At 36.7% G+C, this 22,587-nt stretch overlaps 3 protein-coding genes across 11 annotated transcripts in view; 1 reads left to right on the forward strand and 2 right to left on the reverse strand.

The window, feature by feature from the left end:
* The window catches only part of LOC126877314 (uncharacterized), a 68,961-nt gene that overhangs the window by 4,554 nt on the left and 41,820 nt on the right, over nt 1-22,587 (reverse strand). The window lies entirely within an intron of this gene.
* On the forward strand, nt 491-22,545 carry LOC126877313 (myosin-2 heavy chain-like). 4 transcript variants are annotated; one of them, XR_007694920.1, is made up of 5 exons: nt 523-562; nt 15,629-15,813; nt 16,208-16,376; nt 16,651-17,269; nt 22,005-22,545. XR_007694920.1 is itself a non-coding variant. In XM_050640115.1 (2 exons), the coding sequence occupies exon 2, from the start codon at nt 2,320-2,322 to the stop codon at nt 5,308-5,310; it is 2,991 nt and encodes a 996-aa protein (XP_050496072.1). In that variant the 5' UTR covers nt 491-562; nt 821-2,319; the 3' UTR covers nt 5,311-5,678. The 4 variants fall into 4 exon arrangements, 2 of the variants coding, with proteins under 2 accessions (XP_050496072.1, XP_050496071.1); XR_007694919.1 differs by lacking the exon at nt 22,005-22,545 and adding an exon at nt 17,917-18,000; XM_050640115.1 differs by lacking the exons at nt 15,629-15,813; nt 16,208-16,376; nt 16,651-17,269; nt 22,005-22,545 and adding an exon at nt 821-5,678 and having other exon boundaries at nt 491-562.
* On the reverse strand, nt 7,568-13,182 carry LOC126877316 (venom serine protease Bi-VSP-like). 6 transcript variants are annotated; one of them, XM_050640121.1, is made up of 9 exons: nt 12,805-13,182; nt 12,536-12,733; nt 12,268-12,363; nt 12,042-12,196; nt 11,659-11,713; nt 9,909-10,004; nt 9,554-9,832; nt 9,210-9,478; nt 7,568-9,126 (listed from the first exon to the last, which is right to left on the reverse strand). In XM_050640121.1, the coding sequence occupies exons 1-6, from the start codon at nt 12,821-12,823 to the stop codon at nt 9,997-9,999; spliced, it is 531 nt and encodes a 176-aa protein (XP_050496078.1). In that variant the 5' UTR covers nt 12,824-13,182; the 3' UTR covers nt 7,568-9,126; nt 9,210-9,478; nt 9,554-9,832; nt 9,909-9,996. The 6 variants fall into 6 exon arrangements, 3 of the variants coding, with proteins under 3 accessions (XP_050496078.1, XP_050496077.1, XP_050496076.1); XM_050640120.1 differs by having other exon boundaries at nt 7,568-9,120; nt 12,536-13,182; XM_050640119.1 differs by having other exon boundaries at nt 12,536-13,182.

Raw genomic sequence — 22,587 nt, forward strand, 5'->3', positions numbered from 1 at the left:
CCATTCTGCAATCTACCTTGCCCAAAACACTCCTCCAGTCACCTCCAAACTCTTCAATTCTCTCCACCTAACCACCCACAAACCATTCACAAACATGCAATTCTCGACAAAAGAAGAACTTATCGTCAGTTGTCCTTAACATCTCGTTCATTCATTTGGTCCCTATCCCCCTATTTCCTCCCACTGCGATGATCGCACTACATTTTTCCACGTCTCTATTCTATTCTCTGGATGATCTGAATTCTCGAGCAGTCGAGTGACGATTGATCTGTACAATTGATCGATTTCTTTTTACTACAGACATGCAAGAAATTCCGTGTTGGAGAGCGATGTTGCGAGTTCGAGTGCCTGGACCACCTGAAGACCGGAACTGTCTATAGTTTATGTCGTTGATGATAATAATTCCTCCACGACTCAGCAACAAGAGCTACTCTGGGTGATGAGCTTAATGGTGCTGTTGCGGCTATTTTAATTTTTCAACAAGGATCCAAATGGCGCCGTTGACGAAATTCTTTCATTATAAACGTCAACGATCAACATCAGCCATCAGGGAACGAAGAAGGTACGCTGTAACGTGTCTGAGTAATTATACCTCGAGGAGTACATACAGTTATGTAATGAAGATTCGTATGTGAGTGTTTGTTTTCTTATTTCTTTTCCCTTTGTTTCATTTGAATGGATTTTTGTACTCAAAGAGCGAGGTAAGATTACGTCAGATACGTTTTTACATATGCTAAAAAAATGGAAAATGATGATGATGAATCAATGACACGTAGAAAATTATAATCTATTGTATTGCTGTTATCTAATGGTGTTGTAGTTGACTGTATGGTGGATGTATCTAATGGTGTTGTAGTTGACTGTATGTTGTTCAATATTGCTATGAAACTCTTCTGATTCATTGTCACTTATACGAAGGATGGAAGTATACGAAATTGATAAAATTATTAATAATATTTACGAAGAGAAAGTAAACTGTTGGATATATGACAAAATAATTCTATTTTAAATAAGAGACTGGTCAGCGTGGTTATTTTGTTTACAAAATCAAACGAATTTAATGAATGTAATGGTAAGGAAGTAACTATAAGTGGCTGTTAAACTATTTTTATGCTTGAAAAGTAATTCGCAAAGTAATGTAAAGCAGTACTACTGAGTTGTACATAACCTCTTTCAGAATTTGTTCTTAACCTCTTGCTTCATAACTTCCTTAATTATACTCTTCAAACTTATTGACTACTTCGATGTTGTTACGAACAGAAACTGATAAAATATTAATCTTAAATATAGATTGAAATGAAAGCTTGTCAGGTAAATATATATATATATATATATATATATATATATATATATATATATATATATATATATGTACTACTTACTCAAACTATGGATCACATAACCTATACAAAAAAAAAAAAAAAAAAAAAAATTATTGTACACTATAAAGCAAGAGGTTAAATCTTTAATCTGTTAAGAATTAAATTTTTTATTGTAACTGCGAAAATTATAAAAGTACCAAGCGAAGCAAGTACGGAATATATGCGGAATATGAATCGCTCAACGAACCAAAGAGCGGCTCAGTGACAAAATTAGTAAAGTAAAGACCACAAATATAACAACATTATATTCTACCACAAAATAATTCTCTATACAAAAAAGGTACACAACGAATCGATTTTTCACAACGATAAGAGTCAACAGAACCAATCAAGACCAGGCGAGACTCTCATAAGACAACGATATCAGAGGAATCAAATCAGCGACTTCAATCTATATTACAGAGTATAGTTATCAAGAAAAATTGCTCTTTTCATGAAAAGTATGGTAATGATACTCTTATAATACATTGTATATCTGGCAGTCGGGTGTGCCCGTGGCCATCGGAAATGTAAAGACGACGCTTTTAGAAAGTGATAGCGCCATCGCGTTTTAAAAACGCGTTAGAAGAAGGACGGTTTCGCTATCCAAGGCGAATCGAAAAGTGTGCGTGTTGCGAGAATCAGAGTTGATCGAGACGTCGAAGCATAGAATCGTTAGAATTGAGTTGCGAGTGTTGTCGAGTGTTAGAGTTGCTAGTGAGAGAGAGAGAGAGAGTTACCAAATAGTTGTCAAGTTATTTGTTGTAAATACGAGCGTTGCATTTAGTTTTCCTGTTAATCAAACATCGTTTCCCTGTCTAACTAATATCTGTATTTTCAATCCATTATTAATATATTCCGATATTACAAGTGGGGGCTCGTCCGGGATTGAATAAGACAGAGAAACGATACGATTTAACGGAGCTATTTCTGCGGGAGTAGAAAAGAATAGAATAAAATGGCAAACGTTGAAGACGAACGATTGTCGGATGAAGAGGATTTGACGCTGGAGGAGCTGAGGAGTAAGCTCGCACAGATGAATCTGCCTATATCCGGTGCGAGATCAGTGCTGGTTGCCAGGTTGAACAGAGCGTGCAAACCTGGTCGATCTACTCCTAAGGATTCGAAGCGTGGCGAAGAACCAACAAACCAGCGAAATCTAAGAAGCAAGCAGAGAGCCGAACGCAGTCAAGAGGGAGAGGAAGACCTCGAGAAGCTGAGGACGAAAGAGCTGAGAGCGCGTCTCGTTAGCTTGGGGTTGAAGGTAACGGGAAGAAAATCCGAACTACGCGCGCGGCTACAGGCGGCCCTAGAAGGAGACGATGTATCGTCGGAAGAAGAGAGCTCCGACGAAAGTGAAGGCGAGGACGATAAACAAGGCGCGCGAGAATACAGGAGAGGCACGCGAGCGGTGTATCAGGACCGCGATGAGTATCAGCAGAAGGTATGCGTCGGTTCGATGTTGAGTCTTAAAGACGTGGAAGACTCATTAGAGAAATTCAGCGGGGATGATCTGCTGAGTGTAAATCAATGGGTGGAAGACTTCGAGGAAATGGCAGAAGTGTGGGGTTGGTCAGACGCCCACATGGTGGCCTATGCTAAGAAATTACTCGCAGGCTCCGCTCAGGCCTTCGTACGACAAGAGCGATGCGCGAAGTTCTGGGCAAAGCTAAAAAAGGCGTTGAGGAATGAGTTTGAAAATGTAGTAAGAGACCAACAGATACATGGCGAGTTATCCCATAGAAAGAAGAAAGCAGATGAGAGTCTGCAACAATATATGTATCACATGTGCGGGATTGCAAAACAAGGAAGGATTGATACGCAATCCTTGATAGACTACATTATTCAAGGCATTCCCGACGAGGTCGCGAACAAGACTGTGCTATACGGAGCCAGGAATATCGAGCAATTAAAAGAGCGTTTCAGGCGCTACGAAGCGATAAGAAGAGATATGGAGATGAGGACGAAATTTGAGGAGCCGAAGAGTAGCAGGGTAAAGCCGGTGGCGAAGCTGTCCGAAACCGAGAGGAACAAGGAACCCGGTCGATCTGGAGATGCGAGGAAGGCGCGATGCTACAATTGCGGTGATGCGGAGCACGTGTGTGCGGAGTGTCCGAGCAAGTCGAGAGGACCTAAATGCTTCAAATGTAGGGAGTACGGACACATCGCATCAAGTTGCGACAATTTGGGTGAGCCCTCAAAAAAAGTTTACAGCGTGTTTCGGTCGTTACAAACAAGGCGTGGTAAGGATGTTAAGATGGAAAATTTCGAATTGAGCGCGTTGATAGACACCGGTAGTGAGCTGACTCTAATGCGAGCAGATCAGCATGTGAAAATCGGAGCGCCCAGATTAAGTCGGGAAATCGTTGGATTTCGCGGTGTCGGTTCCGGAAGGAATTTTACGCTCGGGAAATTTTCGACGAACATTATTATAGACAATGAGTCGTACTGTATAACCATACACGTAGTTCCAGACACAGTGATGCAACATTCGCTTATTATTGGCGCAGACTTTTTGGACACTGTTGAAATAAGTATAAAAGGGGGAGAATCTTTTATTAGTAGAATAAAGGACGAAAATCCCGATGAGTGTCCGGAAGTCCTCAAGATAGATGTAGAGACACAGGCGAGTGAGATAGATTTGTCGCACGTTAAGGACATGCAACATAGGCTAAAAAGAGATTTGAAGAGAACCAAAGCATTGCTAAGAGACGCTCAAACGATGCTGGAGAGATCGAAAGGTGACTCGACGGGTAAAGCAGCTTTACGACAGCTGAAGAACCAGTTAGAAGATGCAGAATGCGCTAGAGCAGTTGCAGTTAAAGCGAAACAGGCACTGGAGCAAGAACTGAATGAGACGCAGGCTTCGTTGCAGGAAGTACTGCGGCAACGTTCCGAAGCAGAAGATCGTGTTAATGTAGCTAGTCGCGAACGAACTGAGCTACTGTCGCAATTGGAAGAAAATAAAGAAGAGTTAGCAGAAGTTTTGAAGAAGTATCGGGCAGCTGTGCAGCAAGTGTCGGAGGAACGGAGAATAGTGGCAAGACACGTGGTGATTGGTAAAGTGGACCACGAGATGGTGTCCTCGTCGGATTCTTGCGGCCAGCAGGAGGACTTAGCGAACATCACGAGGAGGAAGAATCTGGCTAAACAACAGCAACAGGATGTTGTTGATGATATTTGCGAATTTACTGAGAAGGATAGCGTTGCGGGTGTGAGGGTTGTTTCAAGTTTTCGGATAGACTCGAAGAGAGTGAATGCAAGGCGAACGAAAAGACAAGGGAAGTCGCACGTGCGGAATCCCTCCAATAATATCGATACGAAGATTCGATATACAAAGGATGTGGATGACGAGGACGACGATGGGATTGTCGAGGACACGATGAACGTGAAGACCTTCGAAAAAGAAGAGATCATAGTCTCGGTAGATGGTAAGTTGTCAACGTCTTCCATGTACGAACCGAGCCTACGAAAATGTCACGATGCTGCCACGACGATCAAAGCCCCTGACAAGAGTGAAATGGGTAAACAAACAACGGAGAGGAAGATAGAGGAAGAGCGAAAGAGGAGCAGTAGCATCGAGGACGACCAGGCCGCGGTGTTCCAAGAGGAACGAGATCAGCTGCGTGCGGACGCAAAGAGACGGATTGAGGAGATCCAAATCCGAAACAAGCGGGCGTATAACAGGAGACGCAAGAAGGCGACAGCATACAGGACGGGAGATCTAGTGGCAATCGAGAGGATGCAGAGGGGTCCCGGGCTAAAGCTGCATCCGAAGTTTCTTGGACCGTATCGGGTGATAAAAGTCCTGCAAAATGACCGATGCATAGTGCAGCGAGAGGGGGAGCACGAAGGGCCACGTACAACTTCCACGGCAGCCGATCACATGAAATGGTGGAATGCTGACGATAGTGATGTAAGTGCGAGCGGCGATGATGAGCACATCTGAGGGCAGATGTGATTGTCAGGAAAGGCCGATTGTAATATCGTAGAATAGCTTTGATTGGAGATCGGCTGAAAATAGAAAACCCGTGTACGTCGTGTTTCTGTGGTTCGTCTACATTTAAGAGTGCCTACGTGACTAAAGGCACGTAGTTGGTAGTTCTTACATAGGTATGAGGGAAACAATAGACAACGTTAGAAGAAGGACGGTTTCGCTATCCAAGGCGAATCGAAAAGTGTGCGTGTTGCGAGAATCAGAGTTGATCGAGACGTCGAAGCATAGAGTCGTTAGAATTGAGTTGCGAGTGTTGTCGAGTGTTAGAGTTGCTAGTGAGAGAGAGAGAGAGAGAGAGAGAGAGAGAGAGTTACCAAATAGTTGTCAAGTTATTTGTTGTAAATACGAGCGTTGCATTTAGTTTTCCTGTTAATCAAACATCGTTTCTCTGTCTAACTAATATCTGTATTTTCAATCCATTATTAATAAATTATAATTAATCGAACAAAATTACACCTTTAATATATTCCGATATTACATTACCGTGATGTAATATTTATCATGCTTATTTTGTACGTAAAACGAATCGTTGGAATATTCCCGAAGCTAACGAAGCATTTCCCAAAAGTTAAACCGAAGAAATTAACGCGAATAGTTAAGTGAAATTTTTCCATTAACTTGCTGACCAACCGGCAAATAAAAAATCATAAAAATTGTTTCAATGTGTTGAGGTCACGCATAACTTCTTTTTTCATTGACGATTACCAAACAGGTAAAATTTCGAAATTGTACGAAGGCCACGTGACCAGATCGTATTGGAATTTGAAGTGCATGGAAAAAGACAACTCGAAGTACAAACCTTGAGCTGTACTACTCGAAGTACAAACGTGAACTAATGGATGCAGAAAAGCAATTAACGCCAAACATCCGAACAGCATCTTGGAGCCCGTCATTGTTCTGAAATAAAAGAAGTGACGAATTAAAAAGACGCAGGACTAATAATAATAAAGGAAACTTAGTTCGTATTATAAATTGAATTTACATCAGAAAAGAAGCACGATCAAGCGAAACAGATCGTAGAAATGACAAATATCATCGATATACGTTTCAGTGTAATTTCACTTTTGAAAATTATTTAGTTTAATACGATCGTATTCATCGCTCTGAAACTTTCATTGTGCTGCAATTTGTGCTGCGTCTTTTTAATTTCTCTATCTTTCTGTGTTTTCGGAAAAATTACTTGAAAGATTAAGAATTGCTTGCCTTATTTTATTTTCGATTAGTTAGGATTTGATTATTCCTAAGGTTTATTAGGTTTATTATTTATAACAGGTTTTATCACTTGTTTATTATTTAGGAGTTTGTTATTTTAGGATTAGTACCTTTTAGGATTTCTTATCCTTCGAGTTTCTGTTTCAGATATCTAGGTCTATTTCAAGATGTTTTATTACATTAGGATTATTTATTCGATTAAGATAATTTAAGAGTTTCACAATGTACAAAGAAATAATCGCGTGAAATTTAGATTTATGCTTTAAACGTATTAAACACGCGGTAATTTCAATGTCTGTAGCCTCGAACGTGTTCTGATTAGTTGTGTCATTGTCTGTGACATTGAAATCACAAAAATCCATTGCAAGTGTGCTGTCATGCAATGTGGATGTAATTGGGTTTTTTGGGGTTAGGTTGGGGTTAGGTTGTATCATCTGATTTGTACAGTACTATTTTAACGCAAGGACAGGAAAGTTATTATATATTTCCCGTCCATTATTTGAATCGTTGTGAAGTGTAACGAATTATATTCGATTCGAGGAGATGTTAATGAATTACCCATTTCATATGTAATTACATGGAAATAAAAATCATTGCAAAAATAATTGATCTAATGACAACGGAATTTCCAATATTTTTTTGTTTCGTCACGTCTTTTTCATAATATATCTTTTATAGGTACGTGATTTATTAATCGTTCGAATGGAAATAATTATTCGTATAATATTCAAACGATTCTAGCCATAAAATAAATTAAAACGATACCTGTAATGCAATCTGCGTATGACGTCAACCTCGATCTATGCTTATACAAGAAATTTTATCAATCAATGACTAGATATATAATAATCAAATATTATAAAATTTCCTGAAAACCTTTAGGTGTTAATATTAAGGTGTTAATATCTTTAATATTTGCAAGTTATTGTTTAGCGCTAATTAGTTAGAATGTAACAAGTGGTGTACCAGAATTGAGATAATTAAGCCACACGAACAATCTTATTTAGATCTTTTTAATTTTTTAATTCTCTTTTGCTCTAATACTTCGTAAAATTAATCTTCATTAGCTACTACACTTCATAGAATAACAAGAGATAATTTTTCTTATATAACGTTTCATTCATAAAATCTATCATTAAAGTATATCTTCATAAAAATATCATTCCATACTAACGGTATATTTGGTGTCATACGAGATAACAGTTACCAGTGATGACATATGTAACTTTATAAAGATATCTCGTTTTATTATATATTAAAAGAATGTACTCATTGCTGCTATATTTCAGATGAAAAAAAGGAGGCAACGATTTTACAGTAAAATCGTTCGTTTACAACTGATTCATTTACATTTCATGATAATACTGTGCATTCTGAATATGCTATGATTTGGTTTAAAATAATAAATAGTCCATTCTTGCATACTATTGCTCCAGCTTTACTTGTATTTTCGATATTGGTATAAATAGAAAGACAATTAATGTCGTTCGAGTCTATTTTCGGATCATTTATATTACGTTTAATCCATATAGTTATTATATGAGACATAGTATCGTAAAATTTGGAAGAATAAAACGTTCGTACAGGAAGTACATTTTATAAGAACTCCAACAAATCTGCGTGTGCACCTAAGATACAAACTGATAGTGATTGTTCATAAGTTTATATACATTATCTAATGTCAATCGAAGGTATCAATTCTTTTTCTCCATAAGAGTACTTTTTCATTTATATGTGTTCAAAAATACATGTGTTCAACCGTGAAGCATATGTCACCTACAACGAAAAAGAGTTTTCCTATACTTAATATTTCCTTTATATACCTATGAAAAGTCTATTCTTCGCGTAGTATGAAATTATGAATAAATCTGGAATATTGTTCAATCTGAAAAGAAAAATAACTTATTGACATCATTCATTGATACGAGATTCAGAATGTTTGTTTTGTCTTGCAGAAAAAGAAGGCAGCCCTCCCTTTCTTTTAATGTGAAATAGAAAGCGAAAATTTGAAAACAGATTTTTTGGAAATTTACTTGCAAATATCGTTTTCAATATCGTGATTTTCTTCCCAATGGTACTGTACTTTCAAATTTTCCAGTATCCCTCTAAAAACAAAAAGTCGAACCTCGTTATTATTAACGCAGGCATTACAAGGAAGAGAAGTATTAGAAAGCAGCTCCTTTTTATTATGGATTTCTTTATAATCATGTAAATAAGAAATTCCGGAAATTTTTTCCTCAAGAATTTAATTCTTGTGTTTTGATTGATAATTATTACACTGCATACTAACTTTTCGCATACTGTTCGCGTCTAACAATTTCCTAATAATAACTACTTCAAAATTACATATGTTCTTGCACGAATTCAAAAGTACGTATGATACAATTATTATTTATCAAAAAATTCCAAGTTAGTAACTTTCTTTTCAAATGGCAAATAACATATACTTTGACTTACCTGTAAGTTTTTGTTCCTAATCATCATTTCCTCTTATAGAACACATCATTATTGTTCTCATAATTACTACCAGTGTCATAGATATTGTAGTGGCTACAACTGAATTAATAGAAAATGATAAATAACTGTGTATAACACTAATACATAACTGTGTATAACAATGACACATAACTTTTACTTACATATCAGTCGATACGGGATTACTGTGATATCCTGTTGATGTTTCTTAAGGCACTTGATTAGGTGCGATACGGTATCATTCCTTATGGTATACTGTAGATAAGTATTTTAGAAAATAACAAGAATAAATCTAAATTATTCAGAGGTTCCAGTTTCGGCTTAGACATAAATACAGGACCATTTGCAAAGAAGAAAGGGTGCGTTTCTACAGCCTCGTTATAGTAACCATGAATACCAATCTCTGAATTACTGGTTACTAAACATAAATATCCTATAAAATTTAATATATTTCTTTAATTTTTAATACATACATGAGTTAGTAGTTCTAAATTATGAATCATCCTACCTGTGATATTACACTTTTCCTTATAATATCATCACTCAAGTGAACAACATTAAGATCATGTAAACCATGTCATCCTATCTTACTGTGAAGATACTTAGTTATGTTATCTAACATTATAAAAATATCATCAAATTCAAGTCCTTTTATTCACATCACATGGCCACGACGATCTGGTTCTTCGTTATATAATGTTCTAAAATTTGTCGTATATATAGGATGTACAAACCGTGATATCAAGGTATCAGTTCTTCCTTCCCAAGGGACAGTTTCATTAAAATTCTGATAGAATTAAAAATTAATTATTAATATTCTAACAATCATATATGTTAAATACATTATAGTCAACGATATATACCTGAGCGAATGTAGGGGTGATTCCTTGATAATTATAAATGTCATCAGCCCACATCATTGTGCCACTTCTTTGTACTCCAGCCTCTAGATTAACAGCCTAAACAAACATACGAAATTTTATAGAAGCTGTACAAAATATAGTATATATGCGCAATATTGAAGCGTTCAAGGGGATATAAAGGTAATGTACATCACATACACGTGTACTCTCATGCAACAAAATACAATTAGATTTAATAGTATAAGCTCTTTTATTCATCATAATAGATTGGAAATTTAAGTGTCTTACGAGGGTGAGTAAAAAGTTACCCGCTCTGTCGGTGTAGAATTTGTTTTAAGCAATTGTCAAAAAAGACATACATCATTTTTTGACATAATCACTCGATTTCTGTATACACTTTGTCCATTTGCCGAAGGACCTTCGTATTTTCTCATTAAAAAATGTTTTGGGCTGAGCTGCGAACCACGAATGCATCGTCGTCTTCACCTTTTCATCAGCTTTTTCGGCATCCATCTCGCACAAACTTTTTAAAACCCAAATCTGTCGTGCACTATTGCATAAGCAGAGCCGTGGCTGATTTGCAAATGATTTGCCACATTATCCAGTGTCACTCGTCTATTCCATAGAGCATAAGTTCATGAACACGTTCAATGTTGTCATCGTGGATGTGGACGAGCGTCCACCTGTTTTTTCATAACACTTGTGCGATCTTCTTTGAACCTTTGTGCCCATTCAAACACACTTCGTGACAAAACACTTTCTCCATAATGTGCATTAAATCTTTGATAAATATAGGCATCAAACATAACCTCCGACCACAAGAAACGAATCACAGCATCCTGCACTGTTTTCCTGCAAATCACCATTGCAAAGCGCCATTACTCGCGCAACGGTCACAAACGAATTGACGTAACACAAAGAAACCTGCGCAGCAGCACTGAACAGATATTGACGTCATACGAAGAGTGCAGATGGATCAATACGGTCGACAGAAGTTTTAACTATCTGGAGTGCGGATAAATTTTTACTGAGAGTCGTATAGGAATCTATAATCTGTAAGTACACCTTTGGCTGAATGGAAATTTCTCTTACATATAGTCAAAAATGCAGAAACTGTGTATTGAATTGGAAAGTGATAAAAAATAAGTGAAGTTTCGAGGTTGCATGTGATTGCATGAGTACACAGGACGTTTTTAGCGAATAAAAAGTAATTTTGAAAGACACGAGACTTATCGTGTATTTTATGCACTCTCTGTGTCCGAATTTCCAGAAGCTCTCTATCTTATGAAGCGTTTTAGATTAGCCGGAAAATTTTGTACGTACATACAAAAAGTATACGATCTAAGTGGAATATTCCATTATTCTCTTGATACAACAGAAACGAAATTTACAGAACTTCTCAGAAAGTTGGTTTATTATTACCAAATTAATAGAATTAATATACGTTTATCATCTTTACATACCTAAGTCGTGGAGGTTTATCGTGCGTAAAAAATTAGTGTCGTTTCAAAGTTACATTTCGTACATTTTAAGCCTATAATTTGTAACGTACAAAACAATGTAAATTTGAGCTGTTTCTTATCTCCACAATAAGAAAATCCAACTTTATGTTTTTTACACAATGATATTTATGGAACAGTAATATCATATTATTGCATCGCTTGGAGAATGAAGTCAAGGTACGATGTGACCCTAGTGTAAACGCTGGGATACCCAGCTGTGCCGCACTTATAAGCATAAGACACAATACCTATTAAATACGAGGTTAATTCATGTTGTATCAGCAGTGGTCCGCCGCGGTCAGCCTGAAAGGATCGTTAAATTTTTAATCAAAGATACTGAAATATATCGATCGAATTGTATTGAAATTATACTTATATACAGTAATAATCTTCTATTGATTTGTGTATTGAAATACTCCAATTTATAACGTACATGTTATATGTATTTTGAGCAAAACTAAGATTAGGAGGAAATTAGATTAAATACCATAACGAGGTGTGAGAAGTGGGCAAAACTATTAAATTGTGTTTATCTATTATTTTTAATGTTTAAGACGTCGATTTGATGTTAATTCGAATTGACGTGTCTTCAGATACCGTATAGTTTGTAGTAACTCTGTAACTTAATTACCGTACAAGAATCCTTTCCACCCTGAGCACGTTCTGCGCATATTATACCATCAGTGACATCAGGTGCATTAGGAAATTTGGAATAAGCTATTTTGCATTCGGCGTTCTTAATCACTGGCATTTGTACTTCCATTAATGCATTACGTCGTGGTCGTCCTACGAAGAAAATAAGAAAGATATTTAAGACTGGAACTGTTTAATTTTATTATAAAATTGATATCACTTACTATATCTTAATGCTCCCCATCCAGCAACAAGGGGGTTATAGCCGACGAAGTTGCTCTTTCGCAGGAGCTCTTTCGTACAAATGGGATATACGTACCCTGAAAAATAAAAAAATAAATGAAAATGCAGGAAACGAATGACCAAAAGTATGAGAAAGAATTGTACACGCTTTATGACACAATATATGTGTACAGTAAGAAATTTCAGGATATGATACTTCAGTAATACTCAATAGCATATATATATATATATATATATTTGAGGACTTACTCGAAAATGGCACCTCCTCCACCAATCTAAGAATGGCAATATTATGATTGTGTATGTTTTCTATTCCATCCATATGTGCACAATGTGCTGCGGTCAAAACATGCCTAGCCGATATCAGGGAACCTCCGCACTTCCATAGTGGTTTGTCTGGGTTTCGGGGATTACGAAAACCTAATGCAACGATCCATGGCCAAGCGCCTAAAATGCAATAGTCATAGTTGTGAATATACATAATTTTTTCTCACATAACGAGTAACAACGATTATTACCTATTCGATATTCGATCATACAGCAGACGATAAGTACATACGTACAAATACTCTGAAATAGAGATTTGATAAAGACAGAAATTAAATTTTTATTCCAGTGGAATACAAATTATTAAATAATTCTATATAATTTCTATTTGAACTATACTGAACTATAAAGTTCAAACGTGTAATTTCTGCCCTAACAGTTTTTGATCTCTATCCATATTATTACTCCTATATCAATTTTTTATTTCGAGCAAAAAGATACTCTTCCTAACATGAAGTAAAAGAAAGAAATAATTCAAGTTAATAAGTAAAGTTACTACCGATAAAATCATAGCATTATTATTTAGTCTAATTGAAATGTACATTGATGTGCTGTTTAATGCCTTTAAAGTTCATTCTTTGCAGTAAATGGCTTATTATTAATCGGAAAGAAAGACATAAAACGTACCAAGTTCAGCTGGTTTACCATCGACCACCACCCTGGTATGAGAGACGTTGCTAAAACCACAGTATGGTGGTCGCAAAGCCTTATACTTATACACAGTTTTTATTAAAATTTCTCTCTTCTCTTTGTTTGGATCGTTCGGACAGCAAACGATCGTAACATTGCCCTGGTATCTGCACACTGATCGTCTATAAAAATCGGTGGCTGTACGGTACTGTATCTGCCATATTTCTTGCAGAGGTTTACATTTTCTGTAGTCAAGGCACCTGCCTTCTTGATTGTCCGGTGTGGTACATTCTGGATCAAACAATTTTAAAACATTTATACAGTTCAAAGATGCGTAAGAAAGCGACACCGATTACTCAACTTTCGAAGTAAAAAGCCGATCAAGTCCACCGGATTGCCCTACAGACACGTATTAATCCGTAAGAGTTAGTCATCATGTTGATAATAATTATCTAAAGAAACTTTTCACGTGAAAATATAAAATTTTAATTGATTAGATATTGTGTTAGCCATACTTAAGAAAGAAAATGAAAATGAATGAAATGAAAGAAAAGGACTACCTTCAACCTCATTTTTTAAATAAACACTTTGTCAGTTTTGCGGTAAATAAATTCTTAGGAATTCAGGACAGTTTTTAGTGAATCATTTTGTTTCGACCGTTCGCGGAGAGACGCGATCGCGAGATAGCACGTCAACGAGAGTTGTAAGTTCCCGTTACGATTAAATAATCGACGCCACGAACTGATCGATCCCCTTATTTCGATTATGATAATAAGGGTAGTTCAATGAAATTCCACAGAATTAACACAAATAAATTAATGTTTATTTCAACAACTTATTAACTAGAAAGATATAAATGGAACAAAAAAAATGTAACTGCGTTTTGGTTGATAAGTAATGCGCGACATACCACATGTGTTGACGGTTCGACTTCTGGAAAAGTTCTGAACGCCTTTCGATTTTTTTCGTTTTTTCTGGAAGGTGACCCCCACTACGTTCGGATCACGCCACATTCTTTTACTGCGAGGTAAAATACGGGCCACGAGTCGACGTTTCTGGAAGTCGCCCTGCTTAATGAACCATGCGCTTGCCACTACAATGTTTGTTTGCCGGGCAGACGCGACGATCCGTCTGCGACATTATAGTGCCGCGATCGATAGTTAAGAATATGACCTATGGTAAGCCGCATGGCGTAACATTCTCCCCCCGTTGAGAGGGTACCGATCAAACTAGGGAGGTGTGGTTGAAGTTCCCATCTTATTTCGTCTCGGTGGCTAGTTGTTCGGGTTTCTCGAGATCGGGTTGAATTGGCAGTGGGACAAGCCTTTTGACGCCCCGATCCAAAATGCTCTTTGCCGTCTGAACTGTAGCTGTCCGGATGACACCATCGGCGCCTGGATGAACCTTGATAACTCGGCCCAGAGGCCAATGCATGGAGGGAACGTTGTCCTCTCTGAGGATGACGATTGTGCCCTTTTGGATGCTGTGTCCACCCTTGCTCCATTTATTGCGGTTGGTTAGCTCGTTCAAATACTCCTTATGCCAGCGGTTCCAAAAATGTTGTTTAAGCTGTTGGATATGCTGCCATTTGGAGAGTCGGTTCGATGGAATGTCTCTGAAATCTCGATCACGTAAGCACATTAATGAATCGCCAATGAGGAAATGTCCGGGAGTGAGGGCTAGGAGATCATTTGGATCGGTGGAGATAGGAGTTAGCGGGCGGGAATTGAGGACTGCTTCTATTTCTATGATAAGAGTATTACGGTGTTAAGCTCATATGTTTCTGTTTCTCCTCTCGCGCTGCGCCATAATATCCTTTGATATTTCCGATCCTCTGGTCGTACGAGGAATTGCCGATACATTTTCTCGATGTCGCCAGTGAGTACGTACTGATGAGCGCGGAATCTAATTAATATACAAAATAAATTGTGAATTGATTCGAGAATATAGGATTTCCCCATTTTCATGATTATCGTGATTTTTGTATAAATATATTTTTTAAGATACTAATAATTAGGTACTTATAAATTAGTATTATCAATTATTTTGCATTTATAATTCCGCCTCTAGTATAAGTGTTAATTGAAAACTAACTTTATGTTTGAAAAAGTACTAGCAAAGTCGTTGAGTAACAAGCCACTGATGCTAACACAAATAGCATTGTCGTAATTAAATATTTCTAAATATTCATTTTTCATTTTGAACCTGTAGAAACAATTTATTATATATACTATTAGCTAAGTAATTGCATATTTAATTAAGTCGAAATATAAAACTTAGTTATTTTAATAATTTAAAAAATAAAAAACTGACAAACATTTCAATTTAATTTATGGTTGGAACAAAAGACAGTTATTTTTCATTAATTGAAATATTGCAATGCAGAGTACTTTCGAAAATACGCCGAGAGTATTCCTGATGGTGAAACGAGCGTTGCTTCATCGAACGCAGCTAAAGAAAACAACATCTATGTAGTTGGTGGTACGATGCCTGAAATAGAGGGCGCTAAATTGTACAATACCTGTACTATTTGGGGTCCCGATGGAACTTTGATAGCAAAACACCGAAAGGTAAGTAATATATTCCTTTATGGCTTTGAATTTGAAAATATTGGGGTGAAGAAAGTGACTCTATCTAGGAATAATTTAGGAATATACATATGTACATACGTATACTATAACCAATTCTATAATTTACGGTTTATAAAATACGTTATGATACGGGAAACGCCCATTTTTGTTGTAATGTGTAATATAAATTTTTCACATACTTAAAATATTATTATACTTATTTTTTCTCCTTTTTAAACATTATTAAATGATAAGATTTTTTAATAAAAGAAAGTGATAAAAACGCTGTCAGTTATTAAATAAAAAATAATTAAAGTTTAGGAGTTGGTAACTTTGATATTAAATTACAAAAGTTGCAGCAATAGAATTAGCGACTACATTTTTATGTTATTAGGTACATCTATTCGACATCGACATTCCTAATAAGATTACTTTTCGAGAGAGTGATTCACTCAGTCCTGGTAACTCCCTAACGACGTTCGACGTGAAGGGCTGCAAAATAGGTATTGGCATTTGCTATGATATTAGATTCGAGGAAATGGCACGCATTTATCGTAACAAAGGTACAGTAACTTAATCGATCAATACTTAACTAGCAAAAAATTAAATATCTTTCTTAAATATATTCTATATAAAATTAATATAATCTGTAACTCTGTATAAAAAGAAGCTTAATTTAAAAAACCAGTATATTTGCTGAAAATGAAACAAATAAAAGAATTAAAAGCACAATAAGAGGACTGTTCTCGCATATTCAGAAATGATGGAATGTGAACCGTGCAACTACGAAGTTAATTGGTATTCGGTGGCTTCATATTTCCTGCTTCTCTGGGTTAGGTTGCCAAATGCTGATATATCCAGCGGCATTCAATATGACCACTGGACCACTGCACTGGTCATTACTTCAGCGTTCCAGAGCGAATGATAATCAATTATACGTTGCCTGCATATCACCGGCTCGTGTTCCTTCAGCAAGTTACGTCGCATGGGGGCATACACAGTTGACCAATCCCTGGGGAAAGATTCTTTACGATTTGGAAACTCAAGAGAATATGGCAGTCACCGATATCAAAAAAAAAAAAAAAAAAAAAAAAAAAAAAAATATGAGGCATACTATATAAGATTGTCATCGATTTAAAATCAAAGTATGAAAAGGATACCCTGGAGAGAGTAAAACACAGAATCATTCCAACTAAACATTCAGATCGTACCGACACCTAGGTATCGTCTTACAATTAAATCTCGGTCTCGAATGGATTAAAATGAAATACATACTTGCAGCTTCAACATCTTCAATATCGAGGAGATTCAAACTTTACAAATAAATGTAAATTGCGATGTAAAACAAAGCGATGTAAAAAGGGAAAAAGGAGGAAAGAAGGAACAGGGAAGTAAAGAGAAGAAACGAATTTTTCATTTTCTCGAAACTGGATCAAGTTTCAGGAAGACCATCCAAGTAATTGATGTCCTCTGTAATTATTTGTTAATCATGCGCGGAATCAGAACGATTCGACCTCGTTCCAAAGCAAATCGTTACTAGAGTAGAGACGGGAATTAATAATTCGTGTCAATTGTTCGATCGTGTTCACAAATTCAAATGCGGTTGAGTGGCGGAAACCATTTATAACACGTCCCATACAGCGTAGATCGCATACACGTCTTAGGATGTATTTTTGGTACTTATATATACTCTATATATATATTCTTACTCTATATATACTTATATGTACTCTATATATATTCTCTATCTTAGATATACCATAAAATATTTCGTGAAATCGCGTATTCGTGTCTAATGTCAGGGATTCTCTTTCCACAAGTCTGCGTTTTCTATATTATCTTTCTTCCTTATCAGTAGGCATTCTCACAATTTGTGATTAATACTGCTCGTACAGGAATATTAGGTTTTTGACGTTGTAAAATTTCACGTGAAATAATAATGCCTATATATTGACTAATTTATCAATTAATTAAATCCGTGTATATCAAGTTTTCTATAATTTAGTACTTTCGTGTAACTACAGAAATTTGATGCAATATAAAACTTGATTAAAACAGCGATTCATTAGGAAACGAGAATAATGATGCAAATATTTTTTGTAGCCATTATATAGGATTTCGATCGCATAATTAATCAGTATCAACTTACCAGTCTTTAACGGAAGAATAGAAGGAAGGGTAGGCGGTACACAGACCGCAATTATCATCATCTTCATGTAGAGTGTCAAAATGCCGAACATCTTCGTTAGTCGTCAGAAGTCGCGATGAGAAGCGTAAAAGAAGTGCACTAGCCAGAAGTATCTGCGACAGAAATCAGAATACACTCGTTTTCGCATGGTTGGATCAATTTCGCGTGGGACTAACCTGATTGAACCTAACGCGGGATAATTGTGTTAGGGAAGTGATACATTTACACTGTACATGAGAGTGTGTGTGTAAGGGCCAGAGGGCGTCAAGGTCTTAGTGGAGACAAAAGACTGTTGCCAGATGTTAGAGGAATCTAGGATAGTCGGTTGGCGACAAGCGTGCGTGCAAGACGTTCTTCAGAGTGTAATATAGATGTATAACTGTTGCGTGGGAAATATAGTCAATTATTTGTATTCCCAAATCCTCGAATTTCCTTAACATGGTAGCAGGGCGTGGTTACTAGTTTTGCAAGATATTTAGTGCGTGGTTACGATCTTGCGAGTGAGTTTTCAGTAAAGAAAAAAAAACTTTCAAAGGAACAAAATATACTTTGAGCACGTAGGAACGCTTGAGTAAGAAAAGAAAAAAAAAGAAGAATCAATTAAAATGGAGAGATCGGAAATCATGATACCTATATTCGATGGTGAGGATTATGGAATGTGGAAGCAAAGAATCACGATGTTTCTCAAATATAAGGAATGCAAGGTTGTTACAACTAGAATGAAGAACGAAAGAGACGATGAAGACTGGGACAAAAAGGATTTGAAGGCGATAAATATAATTTATAGTGCAATATCGAACAGACAATTGGAGTATGTTAGGGAAGGAAAAACGGCGTATGATATAATAAAAGGGTTCGATGAAATGTACTTGAAAGAGTCGACGGCACTGCAGATCGTATGCAGAAGAAGATTGGAAAACATAAGACTGGAGAACTACAGTGATTCAGCATCATTCTTTAACGATTTCGAAAAATTAATAAATGAATTAAAAAGTGCGGGCGCACAAGTAAGTGAGAGGGAAAAGCTGAATTACATGCTGAATACGTTACCCGAAGAATACAGCTACATAGCGGACATAATAGACGCATTGAAAGAAGAGAATCAAACGGTAGCGTATGTGAAAAATAAAATAGAAATAGCAGAGAAGAAAAATAAATCCAATCGAGGAGAAAGGCAAACCAACGCCTTTTCTGCAAAAAAGGAAGGATGCTTCAGATGTGGAAGATTAGGACACTTTGCGAGAGAGTGTCAAAATGGCGTCCAAGCGGGAAGCAGTAACGGCTATTGGCATGGGCCAACACGTGGTCGAAACAGAGGAAGAGAGAACAAAGGCAATACGAGCAGAGGACGTGGAAGCTTTCATCGTCAATGAAGAACCGGCACGGGCGAGCATGGAAACTCAAGAGCAGGCATATGGACAGCAACGGCGCACGCAGCAAACAGCAGTGAGACGAATGAAATAAGTAAGAACGAAATAGTGTGGCTATTAGATAGCGGTTGTACCGATCACATAATTAATAATATAAATTATTTCGATAAATCTATCGACCTAAAAGAACCGGTAAATATATATTTAGGCGATGATAGATCGATAAAAGCGACAAAAGTTGGGAATGTTATAAGTTATTTTGAAGCATTCGGAAAACAAAATAAAATAAATATGAGGAAAGTATTTTACGCGAAAGAAATGTCCGCAAATTTGATTAGTTTAGGTAAACTAACAGACAATAAGAATACGGTTATTTCCAAAGAAAATATTGCGAAAGTAATAGATGAGGATAATATACTTACAGCTGTAGCGTTCAAAGAGAATGGGACATATAGAATAAAAAGTATATTGAAAGGGAAGAAGCACTTAGTAAACAGCGCCGAACGTAGTGGTATGAGTAAAAAGGAAAGATGGCATAGGATGCTAGGACACGTAAATTTTAAATATTTAGAGATTTTGGGTAAAGAGCAGCTAGTGACTGACATACCGAATGAATTTGAAAAGGAACTTTTGAAATGTAGGGTGTGTATAGAAAGCAAAATGCATAACTTACCTTTCAAAAATAATCGAACTAAGACTAGGGAAATAATGGAAATTATTCATATGGACGTATGTGGTCCCTTTAAGACTACCGGATTCAATGGAGAAAAATATTTCATTTCATTTATCGATGATTATAGTAAAATAGCTAGGATCTATTGTATAAAATCAAAAGATGAGGTCTTTGATTCTTTCGTACAGTTCGTAAATGAAGCCGAAAATTTAACGGGCAAGAGGTTAAAAATATTAAGATGCGATAATGGTAAAGAATATTTAAATAATCGAATTTATAAATTTGCTAGGGATAAAGGTATAAGAATAAATAATTGCCCAACATACGTACATGAATTAAACGGGACAGCGGAAAGGTATAATAGAACAGTGATGGACATGGCGCGTTGCTTGTTAGCGGAAGCGAAAGTACATAAAAGGTACTGGCCGGAAATAGTTTGTACAGCGGAATAACACCAGCTCGGATAAATGACCCTCTAACTTACCTTTGTCCTCATCGACGTCAGTGATTTTAAAGCTAGTTATAAAGTGCACTTCTCAGCCAGCGTCCACGGCAGTCAATATTATTTAACGGGTCTTAACGCGATGTAAAAAGGGAAAAAGGAGGAAAGAAGGAACAGGGAAGCAAAGAGGAAAAACGAATTTTTCATTTTCTCGAAACTGGATCAAGTTTCAGGCTGCTCGCCAAAGAGTCTGTAGCTAACGAGACAAGATTAGACAAACCACGCTTTAAAATTCCCACAGAACTATAATAATCCTCGAAATCAATACGATTCGTCGATCCATCGCCTGATTAAAAAATGAGATAGTATGAAGCTCACTAGTCGGCCTTTGAACTTTCAATAGTGATTCTCTGTAAATGCTTGAAATTGACGCTTGGATTCTTTCCAGATTAACTAGCTTTGACCCTCCCTCCCTTTATCTATTTTCTTAGATCGACTTAGACTGCCACAACATATTATCTTTCTTCTTTTCTTTTCTTTTGATCTTTTAAAGCCCTAAATCGCTGGCTATTTTGTATACTATATATTTTGTACACTCAATTACTCTGTAAGTCATAAGTACATATGTTTTACAACGTTATTTGTCATATTTCAGTTAAACCCCAGAAAAGCCAGAAATATATTTGCAGCGTGTTTTAACGCGTCCCTGGCAAAGATCTGAAAAACGAGTTGCGACACAATTTAAAGCGACAAATAGCACCGCGTATCTCGTTGTGGTAACACACGGTTCGCCAGCTTTTTAAAAGCGCTCTCCGTTTGCTTTTTCCTCTCTTCCCTGTCTCTTCGTTTTTTCTTAACGAACAAAACCATTTTCGCGAGGACGAGAGTACGGAAATGACGTACTGGCAATTTTGTTTTGTGATAATACAAGCAGCTTGGTTTCAGTGAATTAAACTTGGGCCCAAGCTTCTACTTATCCCTACCTTCCTTTCCTTTATTTTCCCTTCTATATCCCGTGTTACTCGTGAAGACGAATAATGGTTCAGATAGATGATAGGCAGATTTTCGAGAACTAAATAAATATACGGTCGCGGATCGGTATCCTTTACCCCTCATTGCGGATCGAGTCGCGAGATTGCAAAAGCGAGATATTTTATTATTCTGGACATGGCCGGTGGGTTTCTCCAAATCCCTATTCATCCTAATTCTAGGAAGTATACAGCATTGATTACCCTTGATGAACAATTTGGATAATAAGTTGTTGTTTTCTTCGAATTCTTTTGTGCCTTTGTTCGATCCATTCTAAGTCGATCTAAGAAAATAGATAAAGGGAGGGAGGGGCAAAGCTAGTTAATCTGGAAAGAATCCAAGCGTCAATTTCAAGCATTTACAGAGAATCAAGCGGGCTGGTTAAGGTCGTGAGTTGAGCAATTATCCCGCGTTAGGTTCAATCAGGTTAGTCCCACGCGAAATTGATCCAACCATGCGAAAACGAGTGTATTCTGATTTCTGTTGCAGATACTTCTGGCTTGTGCATTTCTTTTCGCTTTTCGTCGCTACTTACGACTCTTACGACTTACGTCTTACGACTAGGAACATGTATTGCAGTTTGAAACTTTACATGAGAATGATGATGATTGCGGTCTGTATACCGCCAGCATTTCTTTTCATCCTTCCATTACAGACTGGTAAGTTGATACTGATTAATTATGCGATCGAAATCCTATATAATGGCTACAAAAAATATTTGCATCATTATTCTCGTTTCCTAATGAATCGCTGTTTTAATCAAGTTTTATATTGCATCAAATTTCTGTAGTTACACGAAAGTACTAAATTATAGAAAACTTGATATACACGGATTTAATTAATTGATAAATTAGTCAATATATAGGCATTATTATTTCACGTGAAATTTTACAACGTCAAAAACCTAATATTCCTGTACGAGCAGTATTAATCACAAATTGTGAGAATGCCTACTGATAAGGAAGAAAGATAATATAGAAAACGCAGACTTGTGGAAAGAGAATCCCTGACATTAGACACGAATACGCGATTTCACGAAATATTTTATGGTATATCTAAGATAGAGAATATA

Source organism: Bombus huntii, unplaced genomic scaffold (genome assembly GCF_024542735.1).
Source record: "Bombus huntii isolate Logan2020A unplaced genomic scaffold, iyBomHunt1.1 ctg00000144.1, whole genome shotgun sequence".
Taxonomy (NCBI): Eukaryota; Metazoa; Arthropoda; class Insecta; order Hymenoptera; family Apidae; genus Bombus; species Bombus huntii.